We start from the raw sequence: 23,015 nt of genomic DNA, 5'->3' as shown, positions 1-23,015 counted from the left end.
TTTCCATTGTATATACGTAGGTAATGTTAATTTAAAGAGTTATCTCTATTTGCTCCTTTTTATTATGTACAAAGTTTTATTCCATTTCATTATGCTTTTTGATGTATGTACTATTCCACGTTTTGTGCTTTTATCCCACACTAAGCAATCTTATTCATCATCTGTGTAAAATGTGTTTTGTTTGCAAGAACTTCAATAAAAGTAAATCCATTAAACTGGGTGTTGAGATTATAAATTTCTTTTTTCTTGATTTTTTTTTTCCTGCGTGATAAGCAATACGCTTCCGTAATGTTCAGAATGTCACCGGGGGTAATTGTTCACAGATACACTACAACTCCCATGAAGCTTTGCGTCCCTTTAGATTAGTCCATTCTTGTTAATGGCTGGGAGTTTGAAGTATATTTTAGCAGCAAACTGTTTACATGGGAAGAAACGTCAAAACTGTGTACARTTAAATAAAGTTTTCGTTTTAGATACTGTGCGTGATTGTTAAAAATTATTTTAAAATGATACGAATAAGAAAAATGCCGTAGATATCTTTCGGTGTACCCTATGGACCTGGGACTTGGTTCCGCCCGTAACGTGCACATGTTGCTTTGCTTTGCTTACTGAAAGAGTGTGGGGGAACCGTTTGGGAACAGCCGGGCAGGGAGACGTCCAGTGGAAAAAAAAAAAAAAAACTCACAGAGCCCGCCAGCACAGCCTGACACACTTTTCTGTGCGCCGTCAGCGGCTCTGTGGACTTGTCACTTTGTTTGCTTGATTTGTCGTTTAAACAGATTTTTAATATTACAAACCAGGCCGAGTAATATCGGATGTGGTAAGTTCTGCACACTTGTGTTGTGTAAGCTCTCGTCTTGACAATGTTAGCCCCAGCTAGTTTGCTAATGTTAGCCGGACAGCTAACTTAGCGGCACGAGAAGKGGGAAAAGTCGTTGAGTGGTGGGTAGCCTGCGAGCTAACTGCGCACAAGCTAATAACTACGCAGTCTTTTTGATCTACGTTACTGGTAGATGTTAATGTCAACTGCAGTTAGCTAATTGAACCTTTTCAGCTAGCGGTTCGGCTAATCGACGCTATCAAGGTACTGTCACGTAACTGTTCAATTAGCATTTACACGTTTATGTGCACGAAACAGTTATCTTTTATACTGTGTTACAAAATAGCAGCCGGAAAGCTGTAGTTGTTGCCAGCATTAGATACATTCCGTTTTGAGAGACACATTCGAGCTAGATGGCCTCTCAGAACGCGATATTTAATGTGTTTTGAACGGATAACGTTACGATAGCGCGACTTATCGATGTTAACCACTCAGTGTGGTCAGTATAACGTGTCAGTCTAGGCAGCCTGTTATTCTCATATCATTGTTTCAAGTCCATTAGGATAGTGGGAAATAGTTTTTATCCCATCATTTTGTGTTAAAACCATGAAATTTTGGGGATCCCCTCGACACGTGTACCCACGATGATGCGGCCCAGTCTTTTCCTGGGCCTTTGTCATTTTTGCTGGGCACCCCCTCCCCCAATWCTCATCTGTAAGGAATGCTCACCCCTACCCTCAACCTCAGTGCCCAGACAGACGCTCAGCATCCCTCCAGCTCTCAACCAGCGTACCTTGAGTACCTGTTTCATTCACCGCTGCATCACAAAAAGACGTACTAATAATTGCCCAACTCAGATTAAGGGCAGTACATTGTTGAAGTGGGATTATTTAATATTCGTTTTTATTTGTTTCTTTTATGTGCAATTTGGAGTCTAGTAAGATCGGTAAGCAGCCTGCTAGTTCTTCAACAGGGTGACATATCAWTGCAGTGTTGGTGAAACAAAGCTGTTTTTTTTCCAGTTCGGCACTAGAATGTTAAGCCTTTTAACTTTGTCTTGAAAATACCCTAAATTCGTTTTTATGGACCTGTTTGACATGTTAGCTATTATACAGTTATAATATAAATGTATGTGTGTGTGTGAATATATAAGTGTAAGCTGTATCCTACACCGTTAGATGCTCAGCAGTTCATTGTACAGCATTGTACATAGCATGAATGCGTGTTCTGGAAGCAGGGGCGGGTGGAAGAGCTTAGGGCCAATCAGATGAAAGCATAGCTGAGCAGCGCACTAACAGTTTACGGCAAGGGAGTTTGTCATATAATAATTGGACCTCATTTGCATAATTCGTAACGCAAGTCAAAAGTTTTATAATTTTTTTGTACATCTTTGTCTAAATTAGTATTTCACCTGTCTAGACTGTATTTTTTATGTATGTAGTTAATATTTCAGTTATCTGAAATGTTCTTTCTAGTAGAAAATCCATCAAACTTCACGATTATGTGTATTGGTCATCTGTCTTTGAATAATGTCATACACATTATTTCCTACTTGAGCTTTTTTTTTCTATAAAATTTCTTTTTTTTTTTAATAGAGACAGAGAGAAAAACAGAGAGAGAAGTAATTAGAAAGATAGAAAGATTGAAATAGCGATTAGAAGTATATTAAATATACACCAACAAAACACAGGACCACACACCCAACATCTGTCTGCTCACCTGAAAAATAAATGGATAAATACATGGAGGGCATATATAAATATACACACATACCCATACACATATAAAGATATACATACATACATGCCTACATTCATAAATATTGTCAGTATATACACATAGACATATATACACACTCAGTGACCAGTCAGAACCCCCCGGATCAGARCACCTGTTTGTGAGCAGTTGTGAAYATGCGTGTATATACAAGATTTCTCCAATGGAATATTTAATAGTGACTGTGGAGAATTTCCTACTTGAGCTTTAAGTATATATAAAATTGGTGGGGGAGTAAATGTGTCCTCGAGCAAGATTAATTTGCAGTGATATCTACAGGCTGCTATAATGCATTGGTTGAAAATAAACAATGAGAAATGTCATTTGACAAATTATAAATAAAAAAATACCTTATCTGTGGTTCCCTTGAATAAAAAGTCATCAAAATATTTTTTGTAACCCTTTTCTGACCACAAATAGCTTTGAGCAGAAAAGGTACATTATATGTTTGCTACTAGAGGGCCTTTTTTTAATTCCAGGGAAGTCCTGATATCCAAATGTGGCCTGAGGTTTCCTCTTTCAAATGACATCAATAAATCTTAATAAGAATGGGCTAAAATAGGATTCGGGGTGATTTTCCAGGTTTTCCTGATAAGCAAGGCAAATCAAGCTGTGTCTCACCCAGAATTTCTGATCACCCTCACAGGTAAAATTAAGTGCTTAAAAAGCACAAATCCATTAATGTGCTTAGTTTGTTTTGACCAGATTTGACTTGATCCTCAGTTTGATGAGATGGCTCACAAATAGGGGTGCACCAAAAAAATCGTTTCACATCAGAATTGGGATTCTCATTTACTAAGATTCAGAATCGATTTAAAATGTCCCAAAATTGATTTTTATAAATCAAAAATAAAGCAAATCCAATGGCTGTCGGCCTCCATTTTGTAACTACATGGGATGTGCTGACATCAAAGAGGAAACTACAAAACTGGAGGAAAGAGAGATTCAACCGGCCCTGTCTTCATTAATGTTGAGATTTGGGCTCATTTTGTTTTTGTTTTTTTTACTGAATGAGTCTGAGTTTGACATAAGCAAGGTGTGTGAGGTTTGCAAAATGAASATGAAGCACTTTAGGAATACGACAAATGGGCTCACATTATCAGCTTTGAATGAAAATTGATTTTGAATCGAATCGTGGCCCCAAAAATCAGAATCAAATCGTGAGAGAGTAAAAGATTCCCAACCCTAGTCACAAATGATTCACAACCTGAATATTAAACATGATTTTAGATTTAAAAAATATTCACAATCTGGTTGCATAATAATTTGTTGAGATTGTATTAACACAAAACACAGTCTCAGCATGATGGCAGCACAATGAATTAGTGTTTTCTTTTCCAAGTAATCTAGTTTCCTCCCACAGTCCAAAAACATGCATGTTTAGTCTGCCTTCAGGCCAAGGTCTCTTAATGATTTATATTTACCCAGATAAATTAAAAAATGTGTTAAGATGTGGATTTTAAACTATTTTTTAAAAGAAATGTTTGCATATTTTTTCAGTCGTAACGACCAAGAATGTCATTATGGACTTCAAGGGATGTGATTAAAAATAGGGAAGTGTGTGATTATATGTTACAACGACCTGCCACACACGGCAAACCTTTCCTGTTGAATATTTTAACCCAGACGTCACAGCTCCCCCGCCCCTTTCTCCCCATCTGCCATTTTGGTTTTGTTCCCGTCTGCAGTCTCAAAGCCAGCAACGCAGCTGCATAGGAGAGGCTTTTCGGTTCGTCGACATAGTGACTCGACAATATAGTGCAGTCCGACYCAATCTCGCATCGTGTTTCTTTTACTTGGTGCGAATCGTCGAATTAGTCGTCAACGGTGTTAATAAGGTTCACACACTGCGGGAGAGGAGCGGGTTCGCTTAGGGAAGGCACCGGGAAGGATTATTGGTAAGAACACCGAAATCAATGAAGCACGAGTGTAGTGGGCTGTCTTTTATTCGCATCATTTATTTAAGTAATTGATTAAGTAAAATGGAATGTTCTTGTAAAGATGTGGTCATGTTCGTGTTGGTGCTGCGTTAGTTGGCTGTCAGATCGCTTTCATTTTCGAAGGTTGTGTTAAATAGCCACAGCTGCTAGCTTGTAAAGTTGTGTTCCGCACTGTGGGCTAGGCCCAGACCGAGCTGCTAATGGATGGGCTGGCAGGCTGGTGTTTTCTTGCCTTTAACTTATTAATGTTCGTCTGTCCATCTGCCAAAACCACTTAAATGATTAGTCACGACACGAGCCACTAATCTGTTTTCTTTTGGTGCTGTTTGTGCCACAGTCGATGCTAATTTATCAAAGCTTTAAATTGATTGCTAGCTGCTAGGTGTATGAGGTTTTGAAACTACGGTGACAACCGGGTGGCTTTGCTGTATCATGCCGGATGCTTTCTTTTTCCATATAAAATTTTCCCCAGCTGGTTCTAATTGGAATGTTTTACCTCAAATGTTTTGTCGATCTGAAATTTCACGATCTGTTTGTTTAAAAAAAATGTTCAAAGACGATGGTAAGTTTGTGCTACAATTTTGATGCGGAAATTGTAGCTGGATGTGTTACAGGCTCAGGGTGCATGCGATTTGGGATACTGCGGCCTTTTAACTCGGTATTTAGCTGGTTTACCCTAATTATTTTAGTAATCACAATCTATAATTTCTATATTTTAAAACGTATTCACAGTTAAGTCTGTCTCAATGTAGTTCTAACAAATATTGCAGCACAGAATGAGACTAGTGTTCACACCAGAGATTTTTTTTTTTTTTTTACCGCAGTGAACTTTTAATGATTCAGCTGTTTTTGTTATAGCAGTCTGTAAATAGCCATATGATAAACAATAGGAGCACATAAACGGGTGTTGTTAGAGGGTATGAAAAGGACACATAATGCTGCCATTCATGCCTCCTGTCAGCCTGGGTTGGTTTTTCTAGCAGATTGGCGTTTGGCCTACAGCCTGCCCAGCTGCTCTCTAGACTAAATTTCCTCCCTTCAGCTTAGACGTACATAATGGAACCACAGTATTGATTTATAAACAGGATTTGTTTATTGGTTTGATTTTATTGCAATCTAAAAATATTTAAACACAAGCATATCTGCTTTACACTACTGTAGTTGTGCCAAATTATTCCTAGCTGTGAGAAACTGCAGAAGTTAATTAGAGCAAATGGTCTGTATTGAATGATTGGCACTGGATTTGATAATTAAATTTTTTTTWWTTTTATTTCACAGATGTCCAGCTCGCCGCTGTCCAAGAAGCGTCGCTTGTCAGGAACAGAGACGAAGACGGGATCCCACTGCTCCTCCTCTAACTCTGTCAGAACTGATCTATCCCACACACCTGCAAACGTAAGTGCAAACGACTGTCCACACTAGATAGAACTTGTCACATAAACTAATTGCACCACTCGCCGTCTCTCCTCAGGGCATGGCTAAGAATGGCAATGATGCTGAGATTGATGAGGGCCTGTACTCCAGACAACTGTAAGATGTCTTAACAGATTTACACATCTGTGTTTGCTGGTTTCTGATGTTGTATTGTAGCTCTTATGGGTTTTTTTTTTTTCTTTCCCTTTCCTACAGTTATGTATTGGGCCATGACGCAATGAAGCGCATGCAGAACGCCAATGTCCTTATTTCTGGCATGAGAGGTCTAGGAGTTGAGATTGCCAAGAATGTCATCCTGGGCGGAGTTAGAAGCGTCACTGTGCATGACCAAGGAGTTGCAGAATGGAGAGACCTCTCTTCTCAGGTATTTGGACAATGTTTTCTTAGTACAATGTGTCTGTACTTTTTTAGTACAATACTTTTTTTTAAGTCAGTTATTTCTGGCTAACTCAGATTTTAGCTTTAATTTGTTTGTGTTTTTTATGAAGAGGTTGTACCTTTTAAAAAGTCACATGTATTGTTGCCTTTTTAAATAGGAAGTAACATCAACCCCCACTCTACAAAGCCATTGGCTGACCCAGATTTATCAGTACATGGCCTTTTCATGATAATCAGTACAGCTGAAACCTCTGAAAGGACATATTTGCAGCTGGGTAGGGTGTATTGGTCCGTCAGCTTGGAACCTTATCAGAGTTCTGTTAAGACCAGGCAGCAGAACATGTGAATAGAATCTGCAGGTATTAATTTAAATCTTATTGGACATGTCTTTGACAGTGACCTTGTGCTTTCAAATGTTTCTCATTCAGGCAAATTGTGGGCACTGCTCCAGCATGATTCTGTATTCAAAATAAATTGAACTGTTCGTGCCTTTTTAAAATAATTGACCATGACCTTTAAACAACCAGTGATTTTTCAGCTTTTTCTATAGTTGGCTAAAAAATGAAAACCCCARTTTACATCCTTTTTTAAACATTTTATGAAGTCATTTTAAAACTGGATCTGGTTTAGTGCATTTGAGTGGAATTGTTCTGAAGAAAAATAATCCAAGATTTGCTGTTTTCAGTTTAAAATTTTAAGTAATTTAATTTATTTGTATGATATCTTTATATATAAAGTGCTTATGCTGTGCCTGCTACTACACAGTTGTCTGCTGTTGTTTAATTTTGTGCTTTGGTGAAAGAACCTTGGAGCTGCAGTAGAGCAGCTGTTTTTCTTCCCCCAACATAAATTTTTGCAGTATAGCCAGGTTTTCTAGTTAAAGTAATACATTCTCATTTTTACTCCTTGTGGTTAGAGTTCAATTTGTATCCAAATGCACAAACTGTTAAATTTGGAGAAAAACCTAGTGTATATAGTCCAATAACTTATGCTAGCATGAAATAAATATAAATGGTTTTACCCTCAATTTGTCTAAAGCTGTTTTATCCTTACTACAATGCTTTTTAACTGGGTTGATTCTTGTCTGTAATATCTTGTCTGACACCTTGGGTATTGTTTTGTGGTCAGTTTTACCTTCGAGAGGAGGACCTGGACAAGAATAGAGCTGAAGTGAGTCAGCCTCGTTTGGCTGAGCTCAACAACTATGTTCCTGTGACTGCGTATACTGGAGCTCTTACTGAAGACTACCTTACCAAGTTTCAGGTAAACTTAAAAAGTAAAATATACAAAAAATACAGCCCCTTTTATCATTTATCTTCGAATGAAAAAGGAGTAGTTTTTAATCTAAATTTTATTTTTATTTATTAACTTTTTTTTACCAAGGTGGTTGTACTGACAAACTCACCTATAGAAGAGCAGAAACATTTGGGCGAGTTTTGCCACAACAAAGGAATCAAGCTGATTGTTGCTGACACACGTGGTTTGTTTGGGTAAGATTTACATTCTTCTAGGAGTATTTATTTCAAGTCCACCTGTCAATTTAATGTCAAAACCTTACTTTTTTGTACATTTTGTTCTTTTTGTAGTCAACTTTTCTGTGACTTTGGAGAAGACATGATTGTATATGACACCAATGGAGAGCAGCCATTGAGTGCTATGATTTCAATGATCACAAAGGTTAGCATGTTGAAGAGTCATGTTTGGAGAATTAAAAAAAAAAGTCATGGGCTAAAAAAACATTGATTTTGACAGGAAACAACTTTGTTTTCAGGACAACCCAGGTGTTGTTACATGTCTTGATGAGGCTCGTCATGGGTTTGAGAACGGAGACCATGTCACTTTCACTGAAGTTCAGGGTATGACAGAGCTCAATGGCTGTCAGCCAGTGGAAATTAAAGTTCTAGGTAAAGTGTTTTTGTTTCTTTTATTTATTTTTTTTATTTGCCACTGAACTTTTATTGGTTGGCTTAATTTTTTGCTTTCTCTTCCTAGGTCCGTACACCTTCAGTATCTGTGATACAACTGGCTTTTCAGACTATGTAAGAGGAGGTATAGTCTCCCAAGTTAAGATGCCAAAGAAGATCAGTTTTGTAAGTAGCTGACATTTAAGTCATAACATACTTTGATGTGAAATAAAGCAAAGTTAAATAAAAAATGTATAGTTTACTGTAGCCTGTTGGTTTTATAAAATCAACTAAACATTGTAAGAGTTCTGTAACCACTGCTTCACCAGAGGAAAATTTAAACTTTGAGTTCATCCTCATGACTATGGATGCTTTGTCTTGCAGAAATCTATCTGCTCTTCAATGGCTGAGCCAGAGTTCATAATGACAGATTTTGCCAAGTTCGATCGTCCAGGGCAGTTGCACATAGGCTTCCAGGCTATCCACGCCTTCCAGAAGAAACATAACCGCCTTCCTGTACCTTGGAACCAGGTATTTGTTATGACAGTATCTTCTGTTATCTTGACCCTTTTTTATGATTCTAGATGAGTTCCAACTTAATTTGACTGAACTGGCTCATTTTGTTGTTCAGGAGCCTCTAATAAATAAGCTGAAACTGAAATCCCTGCAGAATTACTTGTAAATGTCCCAAAGCATAGCAGTGCAGCTCAGCAATTTTTTTGTACAGTTGTTAAAATGCTGAGCTCTGTGTTTTCCAGGCTGATGGTGATGAGCTTTTGACTTTGGCCAAGGAGGTGAACTCTGCTCAGACAGGATCTGCCAAAGTGGAGCAGCTGGACGAAGCTGTTATCAAAAAGATGTCGTATGTTGCTGCTGGTGATCTGTCCCCTGTAAATGCCTTCATTGGGGGTGTGGCTGCACAAGAAGTGATGAAGGTTGGTGAAAAGCAGCACAACAGTTCAAAATAATATCAATTTAAAATTCATATTTGTTTAGAAGTTTGATCGGTAGAAGAACCTGGAGCAGTTTTACTGTTTTCAGCAATAATTCATGTTTAGACATGTACTCGCTTATCATGTTTCAATGTATATCATTGTTGCAAATGATTCTATTTTTAGGCCTCCACTGGAAAATTTATGCCTGTAATGCAGTGGCTGTACTTTGATGCTCTGGAGTGCCTGCCTGAAGATGGAGACCTGCTCACAGAGACAGAGTGCAAACCTGTAAGTGTTCAGAGGAACATTTTTACTGAAGATTGATCTGCATTATTGTGACCAAGCTGGTTGTGAAACTTATTATTTTTAAAAATGTCACTTTGTGCCTCTTCTAGAGGAGCTGTCGGTATGATGGTCAGATTGCAGTGTTTGGCACAAAGCTACAGGATGTTCTTGCTAACCAGCGTTACTTCCTGGTGAGTCAGTTAATGGGTTTTAAACTCAAGGGGGTTGTTCTGCTTCAGTGTCGGGTCATTTTTTGTTTTTCTTTAAAAGAAATGTTTTACCTTATGTTTTGAAATCTGACGAATACTGTTCTGCAATCTTGATACACCCTCTCCCCCATGTGCTATAGAGGCTACCCACACTAGTTCAAATTTAAACAAACTTGAGACAGTTTCTCCTTTGCGCTAGTTTTAATGTTATCAGTTTGTTAAATCACTGAGGGAGGAAATGTGGAATGTGTTGGCAGTAGCAAAACTAGAATGTCATCCACTGTTTTTCTGATATTTTCTACAGAAAATCTATTTAAAAAAATGTAGCTTGTGTCTGCTCACAACTCAATTTATCTATTTTTTAGGTGGGAGCTGGTGCCATTGGCTGTGAGCTGTTGAAAAACTTTGCCATGATGGGATTGGCTGGTGGGAATGGTGAAGTGATTGTGACTGACATGGACACCATAGAAAAATCCAATCTCAACAGACAGTTCCTCTTCAGACCCTCTGATGTCACGGTCAGTATACACATCTTTGCACATTAGATCAAATGCAGGAGGAAAGAACAGATTCCTGCTATCAACAAACTAGATGAACAACTTGGATCTGTACACACATTCAAAACAAGTGTTCAGTTTCATTGTGTGTAAGCTCTGCCCATTTACAAGCCAACTTACTGCCAAAAATAGATCGACGGCATTCAGATACTAATTAACCATCAAATTAAAGATTACTTTTACTTGAAATTTCATCACTAGACTATAATCTAAGGATAGTTCTATTAAGGTGAAGTTGTGTACAATGGTTYCATGTCAAATGATTAGTCAGAGCACAGCAACAAAGCAAGAAGTAGTTGGTCTACATCAGGAAGGTCGTTCCTAGGCAAAAACCTCAAAGCATACCAGGGTTTTAGTGTGTATTGTTCAAGTTGTTTTGACTAAGTACAAAGAAAGACCTTGTGTTGTAACTTTGGGGCTGCATTTCTGAATTGATTGATCAAAGGATATTGGTGTGTTTAAATAAATAAATAAATAAAATAAACACACCATCCCATCCTCATCTTGAAATCAGATGATGTCCAGTAAAGCCATCAGTTCAGAAATGGCAGAAACCTGTGGGCTCAGATATGCCCACTCTGGAGAAATCTTGCTACAAGTGATCTTCACAGAAGAATTGTGGTTAAAACTTTCAATGTGAAATCAAGACCAACCATCAGGGGTGTCTAATCATGGTCCTCTAAGGCAACTATCCTGCAAGGTTTATAGCAATGGTTCCCAAAGTTGGGGTCGGGACCCACTTGTTTTATAAAAGCATAAATTTAAGCGACTCACCTGCAATTATGGTAATAAATTTACACATACATGAATATTTAATTGCCTAACTACATCCTAGTTAAAGACTCCTCATGATCCTCRCCTGTATAATGGTAGGGGAAACACTGTCTCTCTCTAGTCCTGCTCTGGTTTTCCTTTGGTCAAATATTTTTAATTTAAGTGTAAAGAACTGCGTTACATAGTTTTCATTTATTCAGACGAGGAGCAGTCATGCACCGCAATATGTGGTGAGGGGTATAATAATAAAAGTGTGAAGGAAAGAGTGAAAAATGGTGGAGGTTTCCTACAAGTCTGGGGCTGATCTCTGCAAATGGAGTCGAGTATTTGGTCAGGATTAATGGTACTGTCAGTACTGAGAAATACAAGCAAATGTGTATCCATCATGACTATCATTGTGGAAATGTTTTGATGGACCCCCAAATTAAATACTGATTTTAGATTTTTCTGTCACTAATTGGTGAAATTAACCATTCCCTGTTCTATGTATGTTTTAAAATGGTTTTTATGTTTTTGTGCTTAAACCTAATTATCCTAAAACCAACATTTGTGTGTGGCAACAGAAAATGAAGAGTGACACGGCTGCTGCTGCAGTGAAGCAGATGAACCCTTCAATCACGATCACAGGTCATCAGAACAGAGTAGGCCCAGACACAGAGAGGGTCTATGATGATGACTTCTTTGAGAGTCTGGATGGAGTCGCCAATGCACTGGACAATGTTGATGCACGTAAGACAGTGATGCTTGCATTAAATGAGGGGAGAATGCACTGAGTGGATTTCAGTGTAGTGTGGTTATGTTTTGCATATACATTATTCTGTCTTAACTTATTTGTACAAATCCATGGCTATTAAAAAAAATCCATGGCTTTGTGTTCCTGACCTTTTAGGTATGTACATGGATCGGAGGTGTGTATACTACCGCAAGCCCTTGCTGGAGTCAGGCACTTTGGGGACCAAAGGCAATGTCCAGGTTGTGATCCCCTTCCTCACAGAGTCTTACAGCTCCAGCCAAGACCCCCCTGAGAAGTCTATCCCCATCTGTACTTTGAAGAACTTCCCAAATGCGATTGAACACACACTGCAGGTCAGTAGAAGCCATAGAGTAATATACATCTTGGAAAGAACAGCTGTTTTTGAGTTGAGTACAGTAAACATGTTTGTTTAAAAGCAGGGAATTTAGACATGTAACAGAATATTTAGACGTTAAACCTGAATAACCTTAATCTAGGAGAAATTTCTGCCTTCTGCAATTGAAGTGTTTGCTATATGTACAGAGCAGGTGACAATCTTCAGTATGTTGTATACCATGTTACCTGTGGGTTTTTTTTGTTTGTTTGTTTGTTTTTGTTTTTTTTGTAACTTTTTCTTTCGATACTGGCATTTTGTTTGAGAATTTGTTTTTCCATCCATCCATCCATCCATCCATCCATTTTCTTCCGCCTATCCGGGGTCGGGTTGCGGGGGCAGCAGCTTCAGAAGGGAGGCCCAGACCTCCCTCTCCCCAGCCACTTCTTCCAGCTCCTCCGGGGAACTCCAAGGCATTCCCAGGCCAGCCGAGAGACATAGTCCCTCCAGCGTGTCCTGGGTCTTCCTCGGGGCCTCCTCCCGGTGGGATGTGCCCGGAATACCTCACCAGGGAGGCGTCCAGGAGGCATCCTTACCAGATGCCCGAGCCACCTCAACTGGCTCCTCTCGACGTGGAGGAGCAGCGGCTCTACTCGGAGTCCCTCCCGGATGACCGAGCTTCTCACCCTATCTCTAAGGGAGAGCCCAGCCACCCTGCGGAGGAAACCCATTTCGGCCGCTTGTATCCGGGACCTCGTTCTTTCGGTCATGACCCAAAGCTCATGACCATAGATGAGGGTAGGAACGTAGATCGACCGGTAAATCGAGAGCTTCGCTTTCTGACTCAGCTCTCTCTTCACCACGACGGACCAGTACAGCGCCCGCTTTACAGCAGACGCTGCGCCAATCCGCCTGTCGATCTCCCGCTCCGTTCTTCCCCCATTCGTGAACAAGATCCCCAGATACTTAAACTCCTCCACTTGAGACAGGGCGACCCCCCTGACCCGGAGAAGGCACTCTGCCCTTTTCCGGCTCAAGACCATGGCCTCGGATTTGGAGGCACTGAGCCTCATCCCGGCCGCTTCGCACTCGGCCGCGAACCGCTCCAGCGAGAGCTGCCGATGAAGCCAACAGGACCACATCATCCGCAAAAAGCAGAGATGCTATCCTAAGGCCACCAAAACGGATCCCCTCAACACCTCGGCCGCGCCTAGAAATTCTGTCCATGAAAGTAATGAAGAGAATCAGTGACAAAGGGCAGCCTTGGCGGAGTCCAACTCTCACCGGAAACGAGCCCGACTTACTGCCGGCAATGCGAACCAGACTGACAATTTGTTTTTCCATACATTAAAAAAAACTATTTTTGGACTCACCAGAGTGTATTTTTCAGTTGATACCAAAAACCTGTTGGAAGTTTTCTTTACTAAATTGAGTTTATTGCTGATGAAACAATGTATTTCTCTGATCAGTGGGCTCGAGATGAGTTTGAGGGACTCTTCAAACAGTCTCCAGAAAACGCCATGCAGTACCTCACGTAAGTTACTTTCTCTAATATATATTTATTTTATTTTTCTCTTCATGATAAACCATATTTGGATGAGCAGAGATTCACAAATGTTTTCATTATGTAAACAGCATTTGGTCTTTGACTCCTGATTTTGCAGAGATCCTAAATTCATGGAGCGTACTCTGAAGCTTCCTGGAGCCCAGCCTGTAGAGGTGCTGGAGGCTGTGTACAAGACGATGGTGACAGACTGTCCACACAGCTGGGCTGACTGTGTAGCCTGGGCTCGCAACCACTGGCAGTGCCAATACAGCAACAACATCCGTCAACTATTGCACAACTTCCCCCCAAATCAGGTAAATACTGAGATTACTTCATAATACTACAGCACATAAAAATAATTTTATGGATAGGAGCCTTAATTGGAAGCCAGTCAAATTGTGAAAATGCAGATTGTCAAATTCAGCTTATTTCTGCTCTAATGTATGCCTTGCTTTGCTTTTTTATGTAAAAATTGTTGAATGAGGGGAAAATAATCACTCAAAGAAACGAACAACTCAAACCACTAATGCATGTTGAAAATGTTTATAGGTTTATTTGTTTTACCTTTTATTTAAYCAGGCAAATCCCATTTAGATCACAGATCTCTTTTTCAAGGGTGGCCTGGGCCTGAAGGCAACCTATTGTACACGTTTCTGGGGTCACAAGTTACTTTTTATACTTGTCTAACTTGGAAATTGGTTTTACATAAACACTGACGCTTTCACTGAAGTTTCTACTGTTGCTTCAATGCAGTACTTTATGGAATACCTCAAACTAGAGCATTTCCCCCATCATCCTTACTTGTGGAGTGTACAGTAGGACTACAGAGAAAGTATTCTTTATAACGTCATCATTCATCACAGTTCTGGAATTTTCGGACCAACTCTTCGGCCTATAAAGCAAGTGCCCGAAAATAAATGTGGAGCACTGTTTTTATTAATTTAGTTTTTTCCTCGTACCAATTTAGCTTTTTTGTTCTTCTTTCTCTCACTCTCAAATCTATAAATTTGTAGAACAGCAAAAATTCATCTGAATTCATCTTAGTTGTTACCAMACAGCAGTTGAGGCTTTTGTCTCCTTTCAGCTTACCAGCTCAGGCGCCCCCTTCTGGTCTGGCCCAAAGAGGTGTCCTCATCCTTTAGAGTTCAGCACTAGCAACGTAAGTGTGTTTTCTCTGTCTTTCAGTACCTATGCTTTCTGTGATATGTGGATATATGGTTTCAGGTATTTTCCAACATAAATGTATTGATGATTTTTGTCTTCAGGACCTTCACATGGATTATGTAGTGGCAGGTGCCAACCTGTTTGCTCAGACATATGGTCTGCCAGGCAGCACTGATCGTGCTGGTGTGATCAAGATTTTGCAGGAGGTCAAGGTGCCAACTTTTATTCCTCGCTCAGGGGTAAAAATCCATGTCTCTGATCAAGAGCTACAAAATAGCAATTCTTCTGTTGGTAAGAAATGCATATCTACATCTATGTGCAGTTAAAGTCACTGTCTTAAGAAGTTACCTCAAATATTATTTGAAGGCTTTGGAAGTAATCATGCCCCTTTTGTTTGACAGATGACTCCAAACTGGAAGAACTGAAGTCCCAGTTACCATCAGTAGAATCTTTCCAGTACAAACTCAGCCCCATTGATTTTGAAAAGGTACTCTTATTTTTGTGTTTTGGCCTGGGGCAACTTTGAGTTAGAATTGGTTGTCCTTTAGTTGTAAGATAGGCATACTGCTGTAGGCTTTAAAACCTTAGTGTCATAACGCTTCTGTCCCTCATAGGTTTATAAGAAAATTAATGAGGGTAAAATATATGCTATTAGAACACAGACCCTAGATGAGGTTATGAAGAAGTTAACTTTGAGCATTTACTCCTTAGTACTCAGTGTGTGGTTGAAAAAATCAAACGTGGTTTTGACTTTACTGTTTTGTATGGGGCGTTTTTGTTTTTTGAGCATTTAAAAGTGGTTGATTGTAAGTCATATAACRGTTAAGATACGCAAATATTTATATATTATCAATACATAAAAAAGTAGACTTAAAATTACATTGCTTTTCAACATTTTCATAGAAAAAAAACGTGCTTTGTGCAGATTAACACAATAAATATGTAAAAATAATTAAAATACAGCTGATGAAGTACTGCTCAAACACTCCAGGTGCCAAACTAGCATCAACACCAATCTTTATTTAACTTGAGCCAATAATGAATTGTGTGGTTATTGTGTTTAAACAGGATGATGATACAAACTTCCACATGGACTTCATCGTGGCAGCCTCCAATCTGAGAGCAGAAAACTACGACATTCCACCTGCTGACCGACACAAGGTGGGCAACTTTGGCTCTAGTCCCTACATTTTCTGTTTTTAAATGACCTCCTCATCCCTCTAACTCTAATTTACTTATTAATTTTAATATAAAACTTGTTTCTATGATAGGTGTGTTCTCTGAATACACCCGCTGGTGTATAAATGTTTGCATTTGTCTCTTTACAATCTAGAGCAAATTGATTGCAGGCAAGATCATTCCTGCTATTGCCACTACTACAGCTGCAGTGGTTGGCCTGGTGTGCTTGGAGCTCATCAAGATTGTCCAAGGACACAAGAAGCTGGAATCGTACAAAAATGGCTTCATGAACTTGGCCCTGCCTTTCTTCGCTTTCTCTGAGCCCATAGCTGCTCCTAAACACAAGGTGAATACATTTGTGCTCTATTTTAGGTCTGTTTATAACATGATACAGTGTTGATTAAATTTCAACATGTTGGCAAGCTCCAGTGATGACCCAGCCATGCTAATACCGATGCATTAGGCAGATGCACTTGATCTGCCTGGGTGCAAGTGAGTTCAACTCACCTTCTCATACTGATGTATCAGTGTGCGCTGAGGAGAAATATAACATGTGTGTTTTGATAGAGCTGGTCTTATTGTATTTTAGACCAAGGCAGTGAAAATATAACTGAGCTGTATTTGATTTGTCTTATTGCTGTTATTGATAACTTTATTTATTTATTATCAATTTGCAGTACTATGAAATTGATTGGACACTTTGGGATCGCTTTGAGGTCACAGGGCTGCAGTCCAATGGAGACGAAATGACACTCCGACAGTTCCTGGACTACTTCAAAGTATGTTATGTTTTCACTAGCACATACACTGTTTGCCATTCAGCTGTCCAACATGGTTTCTGTTTTTCAGAATGAGCACAAGTTGGAGATCACCATGCTTTCTCAGGGAGTGTCCATGCTTTATTCATTTTTCATGCCTGGTACCAAACTCAAGGAGAGACTGGACCTACCGTGAGTACATATCTCTGCTGCACCTTTTTACACAAGTTGTTTTCTTTTCATCGTCTCAGTCGTGTTTCTCTTTGTTCTGCAGGATGACAGAGATTGTGACAAAGGTGTCCAAAAAGAAACTGGGCAAACATGTGAAAGCCCTGGTGTTTGAGCTTTGCTGTAACGACTTGTCAGACGAAGATGTTGAAGTGCCCTATGTCAGATACACCATCCGCTGAGCTCCACACTGAGCCCACCCACGGCAGGGTGGGAGGCAAGGGAAAGGGGTGTTTTTTAAGTGGGTTTTAACTGGGCTCTACTGGATCAATCAGTTTCTTCTTTTGTTTTTGTTAGTTTTTATTTTATTTTATTTTATTCTTTAGGCCTGTGGTTTTGTGTAAACCTGTGCCTGATGTACATAGCCCCAGTAAGCTGACTAAAGGATACCTGTATGTGTCCAAGGGTTGATGCTTGGTTGTGGGAACAAGGGTGTTGCCGGAGGAAAGGAGCATGTATTCTGGAAATTCTGATGTTTCTCACTTGTAGAGTATCTGTACTTAAATCAAGCCTGAGTGTTTTCTTTTGGTATTCCAAAACCCAAAAGAAGTCCCTGTGTAAAGTTAAAATCCTCTTTATCAGTAAACAGTGGGTTTGTTTAATCCAGCTCAGCACCTGACATCCACTCAATGTGCTCCCTTCACTCCTTCAACCCTTGTTGACCTAGTTCCACACGACTTTTGAGTTTTTTTTTTTTTTCTTCTTTCAAAGATGTACCACATTCATTAAACCAGTTTAGCTCAGAAGACTCTGTTAAAGCTCATTTCAACACCCTTCCCCTGACTGCAAATCCAAATATATCACTGTCAGATACCCATCCCATTTTAAGGCACCCCTACACTCTCATTGCAGCGTTCCGTGGCCATCGAGGGGGGTTCTTGCACATGACGTTTTTGTTCTTTATTCTCTTTTTATTTTGTCTTTTTGTTATATGCTATTTTATTTTATTTTTGGTGGGGAGGCTCAAACCAGTTTGGCACACATGCTAGATCATAAATCGTCTTTGTACTTTAACTTCAAATGACATAACAACGTAAGAGCAAGGCAACAAGGATGTATCTTGAAATGGGAGCACTTAGTGTGATAGCTAATAAACATGTAAAAGATKCAGACTGTGTGTGGTTATTTCATTTTATTTCTTTGCAGTGTGTTTGTAAATGAACATGAAAAGACTTGATGGTGCCACAGATGTGTTTTTCCTATTTGACCTGCTTTAGGCTGATGAAGCTTTCATTACAGAGCACATCCGGGAAGTTCAGCCTCTATCAGCTAAACCTTAACCTCCTTGTTCAGTGGAAAATCCCTTATCACATTGCACTTTTATTAATAAACAGATATTTGCCTTAATAACTGAAATGTGCTCATAGCAAATTGTGAAAAGGGACATTTCAAAGATTGAACTGGCGCTGTCAATTTCACTTCCTCATATGTCACTACTGTTAAGTATTTATTTCATCCCGCAACTGTTTATCTTAAAGCTTAGAAAATCCAAATGACAGGGTTTAGAGCGCCTCTGCATCGAGTTTTAAAACACTCCTCCTTTAGAAGAGCGGATACGTGATTATGTGCAACCGTAAAGGATGTGGTCTGCTGTGAGATGAGGAAGAGAGTGAGGAGGAAGAAGAGCTCTGAACTTCTAAAAAGGCTCAATGCAAAGCGCTCACTGCCTGCGCCGAGAACATTTAAAAAGCCCGTCTCAAATTTGGATTAATTCTCTGTTTGGGAATCTTGACTTCTGATTTTGTGAAGATGCATTGAAGAGAAAAAGGGGGTGCAAAAGATGGAAGTGGAGGAGGCTGGTGAAACAAAGAGTTCCTGGTATGATGGCTTGTGTTTGTTTTTTTATTACGCTTTGTTGACTGAACAGGTTAATTGATGAGAATGGGGACAATTGAAAGAAGGCATGGGTACTTTTAAGTTTGAATGCATCTGACTTAAGTGTGAAATTATTTTAATGTCAAATTAATCTGAACACGGGAAAAAATTGCAATTTGATAGAGCACAAAGCTATCTTTTGTGTCGCACTAACTCAGATTGTTCTCAAAATGTATAATTGTGAATATTTTGTACTTAAAATTGTTCACAGGTTGGGGGAGACACACTCTGTCATCTGTGATCATGCTGGGGTAAGCTACTTGGATTAATTATTTGAGACATTTAATTAAATAACAATCCAAGAAATTAACTTTTAAATAAATTCCTGCTCTTAGAAGAAGAGAAAACAAGACTCGACTTCTGAACCTGTGATAAGAATCATAGAGGTGAGTAATAATCTGAAATGCACCACAATCATATCTGCTGCTTTTTTCAGTAAGTAGCGGAAGTTAGTCAACCTTACCTTTGTGACCACGATGCTGACTGCAGAACATTGTGAACATTATGGTTTCATGTATTCTATAGCTGCTGGGATGTTTCTTATTTTTTTTCATCTGCTTTCCACATTTTGCTGCATTTTTACTGATAACAGTTCATGCCATCTTTATTGACACAAAACTTGCAGATGTAAGTAGAGGTTAAGAAAAAAACAGGCCGACATCTTGTATTTAGCTGAGGCACAGTTTCAACCTTCTTCCTCTTTGAAACACTCACACAGGAAATGAGAGATCTGCACCATGCAACATCCCTCACCCCATCTCAACATTTCTCTCTCACTCTCATTTTCCCCCCCTCTCCCCCAAAATTCCTTCATCTCAAGTTGACCTATAATTGTTTCTGTCCAGGATGAAGAGGAAGAAGAGGAGGGTGAAAACATGCCTGCACACATGAAGGATTCAGAGGTCAGGTGTTTTGTTCAGCATCTCTTGTGGGGCAACTTGATTTTTCAGTTTCACTGTTGACATTTTTGTTGTTATTGTTGTTGTTTTTAGGAGCCCAGTAACAAAAGAGTCAAGCCTGTATCAAAGTCTAACAGCCTAACGGGGGTCATAACCCCAGTGAAGACCCCTGCCCTGAAACGCATCGGGCAGTCTATTTCGGTACACAGTTTTCCTCCATGGTACAAAGTGGCAAATAGAATGTCCTTCGTCTTTGCACCCTTTTAACCACTCCCCCTCTCTTTTCACAGCGATCTATAAGCTTTCGCACAGACGCTCGACCTTTGCCCCCTGCTCCCCTGCGCAGCCGCGGCAAGGCCTCGTCTTTCCCACGTAGGCGCAACAGCCAGTGCTGGAGCGACACGGTGGAGAGTCACGACCTCACCGCCAAGGAAATCAAACGACAAGAGGTGTGATGGACAGTGCAGAAAACAGACTTTAAGATATTATTAAAATCTTTAAAGCTATACATATTCTTTTTTTTTTYCTGTTGAGAAATGGGTGGGGTTATGTGGGTGAAGGTGTGAGGCTGCGGTTGAAATGTGGGTGGGACGACTGGCTGTGTTTCTCTGAAGCTGCTCTGCGCAAGTATCGTGAAAGAGGATGTGAGCTGGCACTAGAGGCTCAACTTCCTTTATTGAACAATCAGCTGTGCAGGCTGGCCCCTGCAGAATTGTTGTGCGTGTTGTAGCTTACAGAGCAACTGTGTGTGTGTGCGTGTGCATGTGTGAGAACTGTTCGTTTTCCTGAAAATGTTTGAGTAACCGCCTTGACCGTGTTGAACTCCTGTGCAGGTGATCTATGAGCTCACTCAGGGAGAGAAACAACTTATCGAAGACCTCAATTTAGTCAAGAAGGTACTTAATCACCAGAATAGAACGCATCGAGTCTCTTGCAGTCATTTAGTTTRTTTTGAAACACTTATTTCCCTTCCCTTTGCCATCAGGTGTACTATGAGCCCATGTTGAAGTTGGACATAATGACGGAGAGYGAGCTCGGACAAATCTTTGGCACTTTGAACTCCCTCATTCCCCTGCATGAAGGTAGATTATTGAAACTCTTAATTTTCTTATCATATTTCAACACAAATTCATTTCCAAATCATATGCATGCATGCAATATTGTTGAGTAACAGTTCTAGTCATATTTGTGTTGTTCCTTTTTTTTGTTTTGTTTTTTAGYATAAATCTGAACCACTTAGTTGCAAGTGAACAGGAGGGTAACATGCATTTAACCAATGAAAAATTAACCAATGAATACATAATTGGATATGTCATGGTATAGGCTGTGGTTTTTTTAATATAACTACACGTTAACTAATAAAAAAAAACTTCTTTAAGGTGGTACTGCAGCTCCTTTTTTTAGGTGGGTTGGAAGCCTTAGTATATTTTGTGTTGTCTCGCTGTGCCTGCAAAAGTTTTTTCAGGGGGGCCATGGGGGTGGGGGCACTGAAAAAACAGTGGTCGCACACCAAAACACAATACCAGAAATAACAGAAATTTTATGATGTGGTTGTAAAAATGACATGGCAATATAAAGCTATGTTTTTGCCTACAGATGTTTAATTTGTAATTTTACAGATAACATAACTGATTTTGTGACACTCAGAGACAAAAAACAAGAATCCAAACTCTCTGCACTTCCGCAACAGTCTATTTCTAAATTTGTTCTGTATCTTTACATATGGAGTACCATGAGTTGTCCTTACATTCTTACATATTTCAGTGGCATCAGAGGTATTTGTAATGCTGGAGGGACCCACTGGTGGGGGGTCTGGGGGTCCTCCCCCAGAAAAATTTGAAAGAAGTAAATGCCATTTCCTGCATTCTGGTGTATTTTAACAAGTTGTTCAACAGACTTTTACCTACATAAGAAAACACTTCATGTGAATAAGTGGAGTATATTTATTTGTTAAGCAAGAGAAACACTGTGTGAAGTAATATTTTATGGTAAATGTGGAGGTTCAAATTAATTTAATTTAAAATGTGATGGGGACAGTTCCCTTCAAAATGGTCATTTTATTTAAAAATATCAAAATACATATTTTAAAGACATTTACAAGGAACAAGCTTTTTAAAATTTAAAGGCATCACCTCTTCTATGCATGTTACCTAATTTCCCTCTGGGATCAATAAAGTATTTTTGAATTTGAATTGAATTTGAATTGAATTGAAAAGTTTTATTTGCTTGTTGATGTTTACTTTTGTGAAGAAAACCTGTAATTATAAAAATCCAAAACTGGAAATAAAGACAAAACATGCACAGTTACAAAATACATCTACTGTAGTGTTATTCCAAACTATTAAGATATTTGCGTTTTTATTCATATTAGTTGTAATAAAAATGATTTGTCTGTGAGAGAAAACTAGAGTACCTGTAGAAAACCCACTCCTACATGGGGAGAACGTGTAAACATAGTTGCTCTACCAACTGTGCCACTGTACTGCCTAATTTTATATCTATTATATAATTATTTAATTAATATTTCATTAAAATATATCTATGAATATAACCTCCTGAGAACCTCCATCTTTATTTGAGAACATTAGTTTTAGACTGGGGCGGCATGATGGCTCATTTGGTAGAGCTGATGCCTCTCAGCAAGAAGGTCACCGGTTCAAATCCCAGTCCAGGGACCTCTCTGGGTAGAGTTTGCATGTTCTCTCCGTGCATGTGTGGGTTCTCTCCGGTTACTCCAGCTTCCTCCCACAGATCAAAAACATGACTGTTAGGATAATTGATAACTCCAAATTGTCCCTGGGTATGAGAGAGTGAATGGTTGTTTGTCTTGTTTGTTTCTATGTGTATCCCTGTGACGGACTTGCGATTTGTCCACCATGACTGCTGGATATGGGCACCAGTGGCCCACGCGACCCTGAAAGGAATAAGCGTGTACAGAAGATGGATGGATGGATGGATGGATGGATGGATGGATGGATGGATGGATGGATGGATGGATGGATGGATGGATGGATGAAATTATGTGTGACAGGTAGGGCTGCCACGATTAATCGATTAATAGATGACTAATCGATTATTAAAATAATCTATGACTAATTTAATAATCCATTAATCGTTTTCTTTTTTTGTTGTTCTCGCCAAACTGCTTTGACACCTTCCACTACCACATCTGCCTTTCTGTCCTTGACACACATGCACAGTAGTGGTAACTGGGGTAGGCCGTGGACGTCACAAGACATTATACAGACAGGCTCTGGTAWCATGACTACCTGACAACAGAGCTCAAA

The 23,015-nt window shown here is 39.5% G+C and overlaps 2 protein-coding genes across 5 annotated transcripts in view; both read left to right on the top strand.

Annotated features, from left to right (window-relative positions):
- Window positions 1-669: 669 nt before the first annotated feature.
- On the top strand, window positions 670-18,061 carry uba1 (ubiquitin-like modifier activating enzyme 1; the record flags this gene model as incomplete). Its single annotated transcript, XM_014017713.1, is given in 26 exon segments — window positions 670-820; window positions 5,815-5,931; window positions 6,008-6,066; window positions 6,166-6,334; window positions 7,477-7,611; window positions 7,732-7,838; window positions 7,935-8,025; window positions 8,120-8,252; window positions 8,341-8,438; window positions 8,637-8,783; window positions 9,011-9,187; window positions 9,371-9,475; window positions 9,583-9,663; window positions 10,047-10,199; window positions 11,576-11,741; window positions 11,902-12,098; window positions 13,549-13,613; window positions 13,744-13,939; window positions 14,710-14,784; window positions 14,891-15,080; window positions 15,191-15,276; window positions 15,858-15,950; window positions 16,123-16,314; window positions 16,646-16,747; window positions 16,818-16,918; window positions 17,001-18,061. Coding segments are annotated over 25 exon segments (3,171 nt in total). The 3' UTR covers window positions 17,137-18,061.
- Window positions 18,062-18,151: 90 nt separating this feature from the next.
- Window positions 18,152-23,015, top strand: part of arhgef3l (Rho guanine nucleotide exchange factor (GEF) 3, like) — a 9,459-nt gene continuing 4,595 nt past the window's right edge. The window contains exons 1-8 of one of the 4 annotated variants that reach the window (XM_014017751.1): window positions 18,152-18,772; window positions 19,041-19,080; window positions 19,168-19,215; window positions 19,675-19,731; window positions 19,822-19,929; window positions 20,019-20,177; window positions 20,562-20,624; window positions 20,714-20,810. In XM_014017751.1, the coding sequence (XP_013873205.1) occupies window positions 18,735-18,772; window positions 19,041-19,080; window positions 19,168-19,215; window positions 19,675-19,731; window positions 19,822-19,929; window positions 20,019-20,177; window positions 20,562-20,624; window positions 20,714-20,810 (610 nt within the window). In that variant the 5' untranslated portion in view covers window positions 18,152-18,734. Of the gene's footprint in view, window positions 19,081-19,164; window positions 19,216-19,674; window positions 19,732-19,821; window positions 19,930-20,018; window positions 20,178-20,561; window positions 20,625-20,713; window positions 20,811-23,015 lie in introns of all 4 variants that reach the window. The other 3 variants (XM_014017735.1, XM_014017743.1, XM_014017726.1) reach the window with 3 other exon arrangements.

Source organism: Austrofundulus limnaeus, unplaced genomic scaffold, assembly GCF_001266775.1.
Source record: "Austrofundulus limnaeus strain Quisiro unplaced genomic scaffold, Austrofundulus_limnaeus-1.0 Scaffold3, whole genome shotgun sequence".
NCBI lineage: Eukaryota > Metazoa > Chordata > Actinopteri > Cyprinodontiformes > Rivulidae > Austrofundulus > Austrofundulus limnaeus.
Note: the sequence above shows the minus strand (reverse complement) of the source record. Positions and strands in the feature narration are given on the sequence as shown.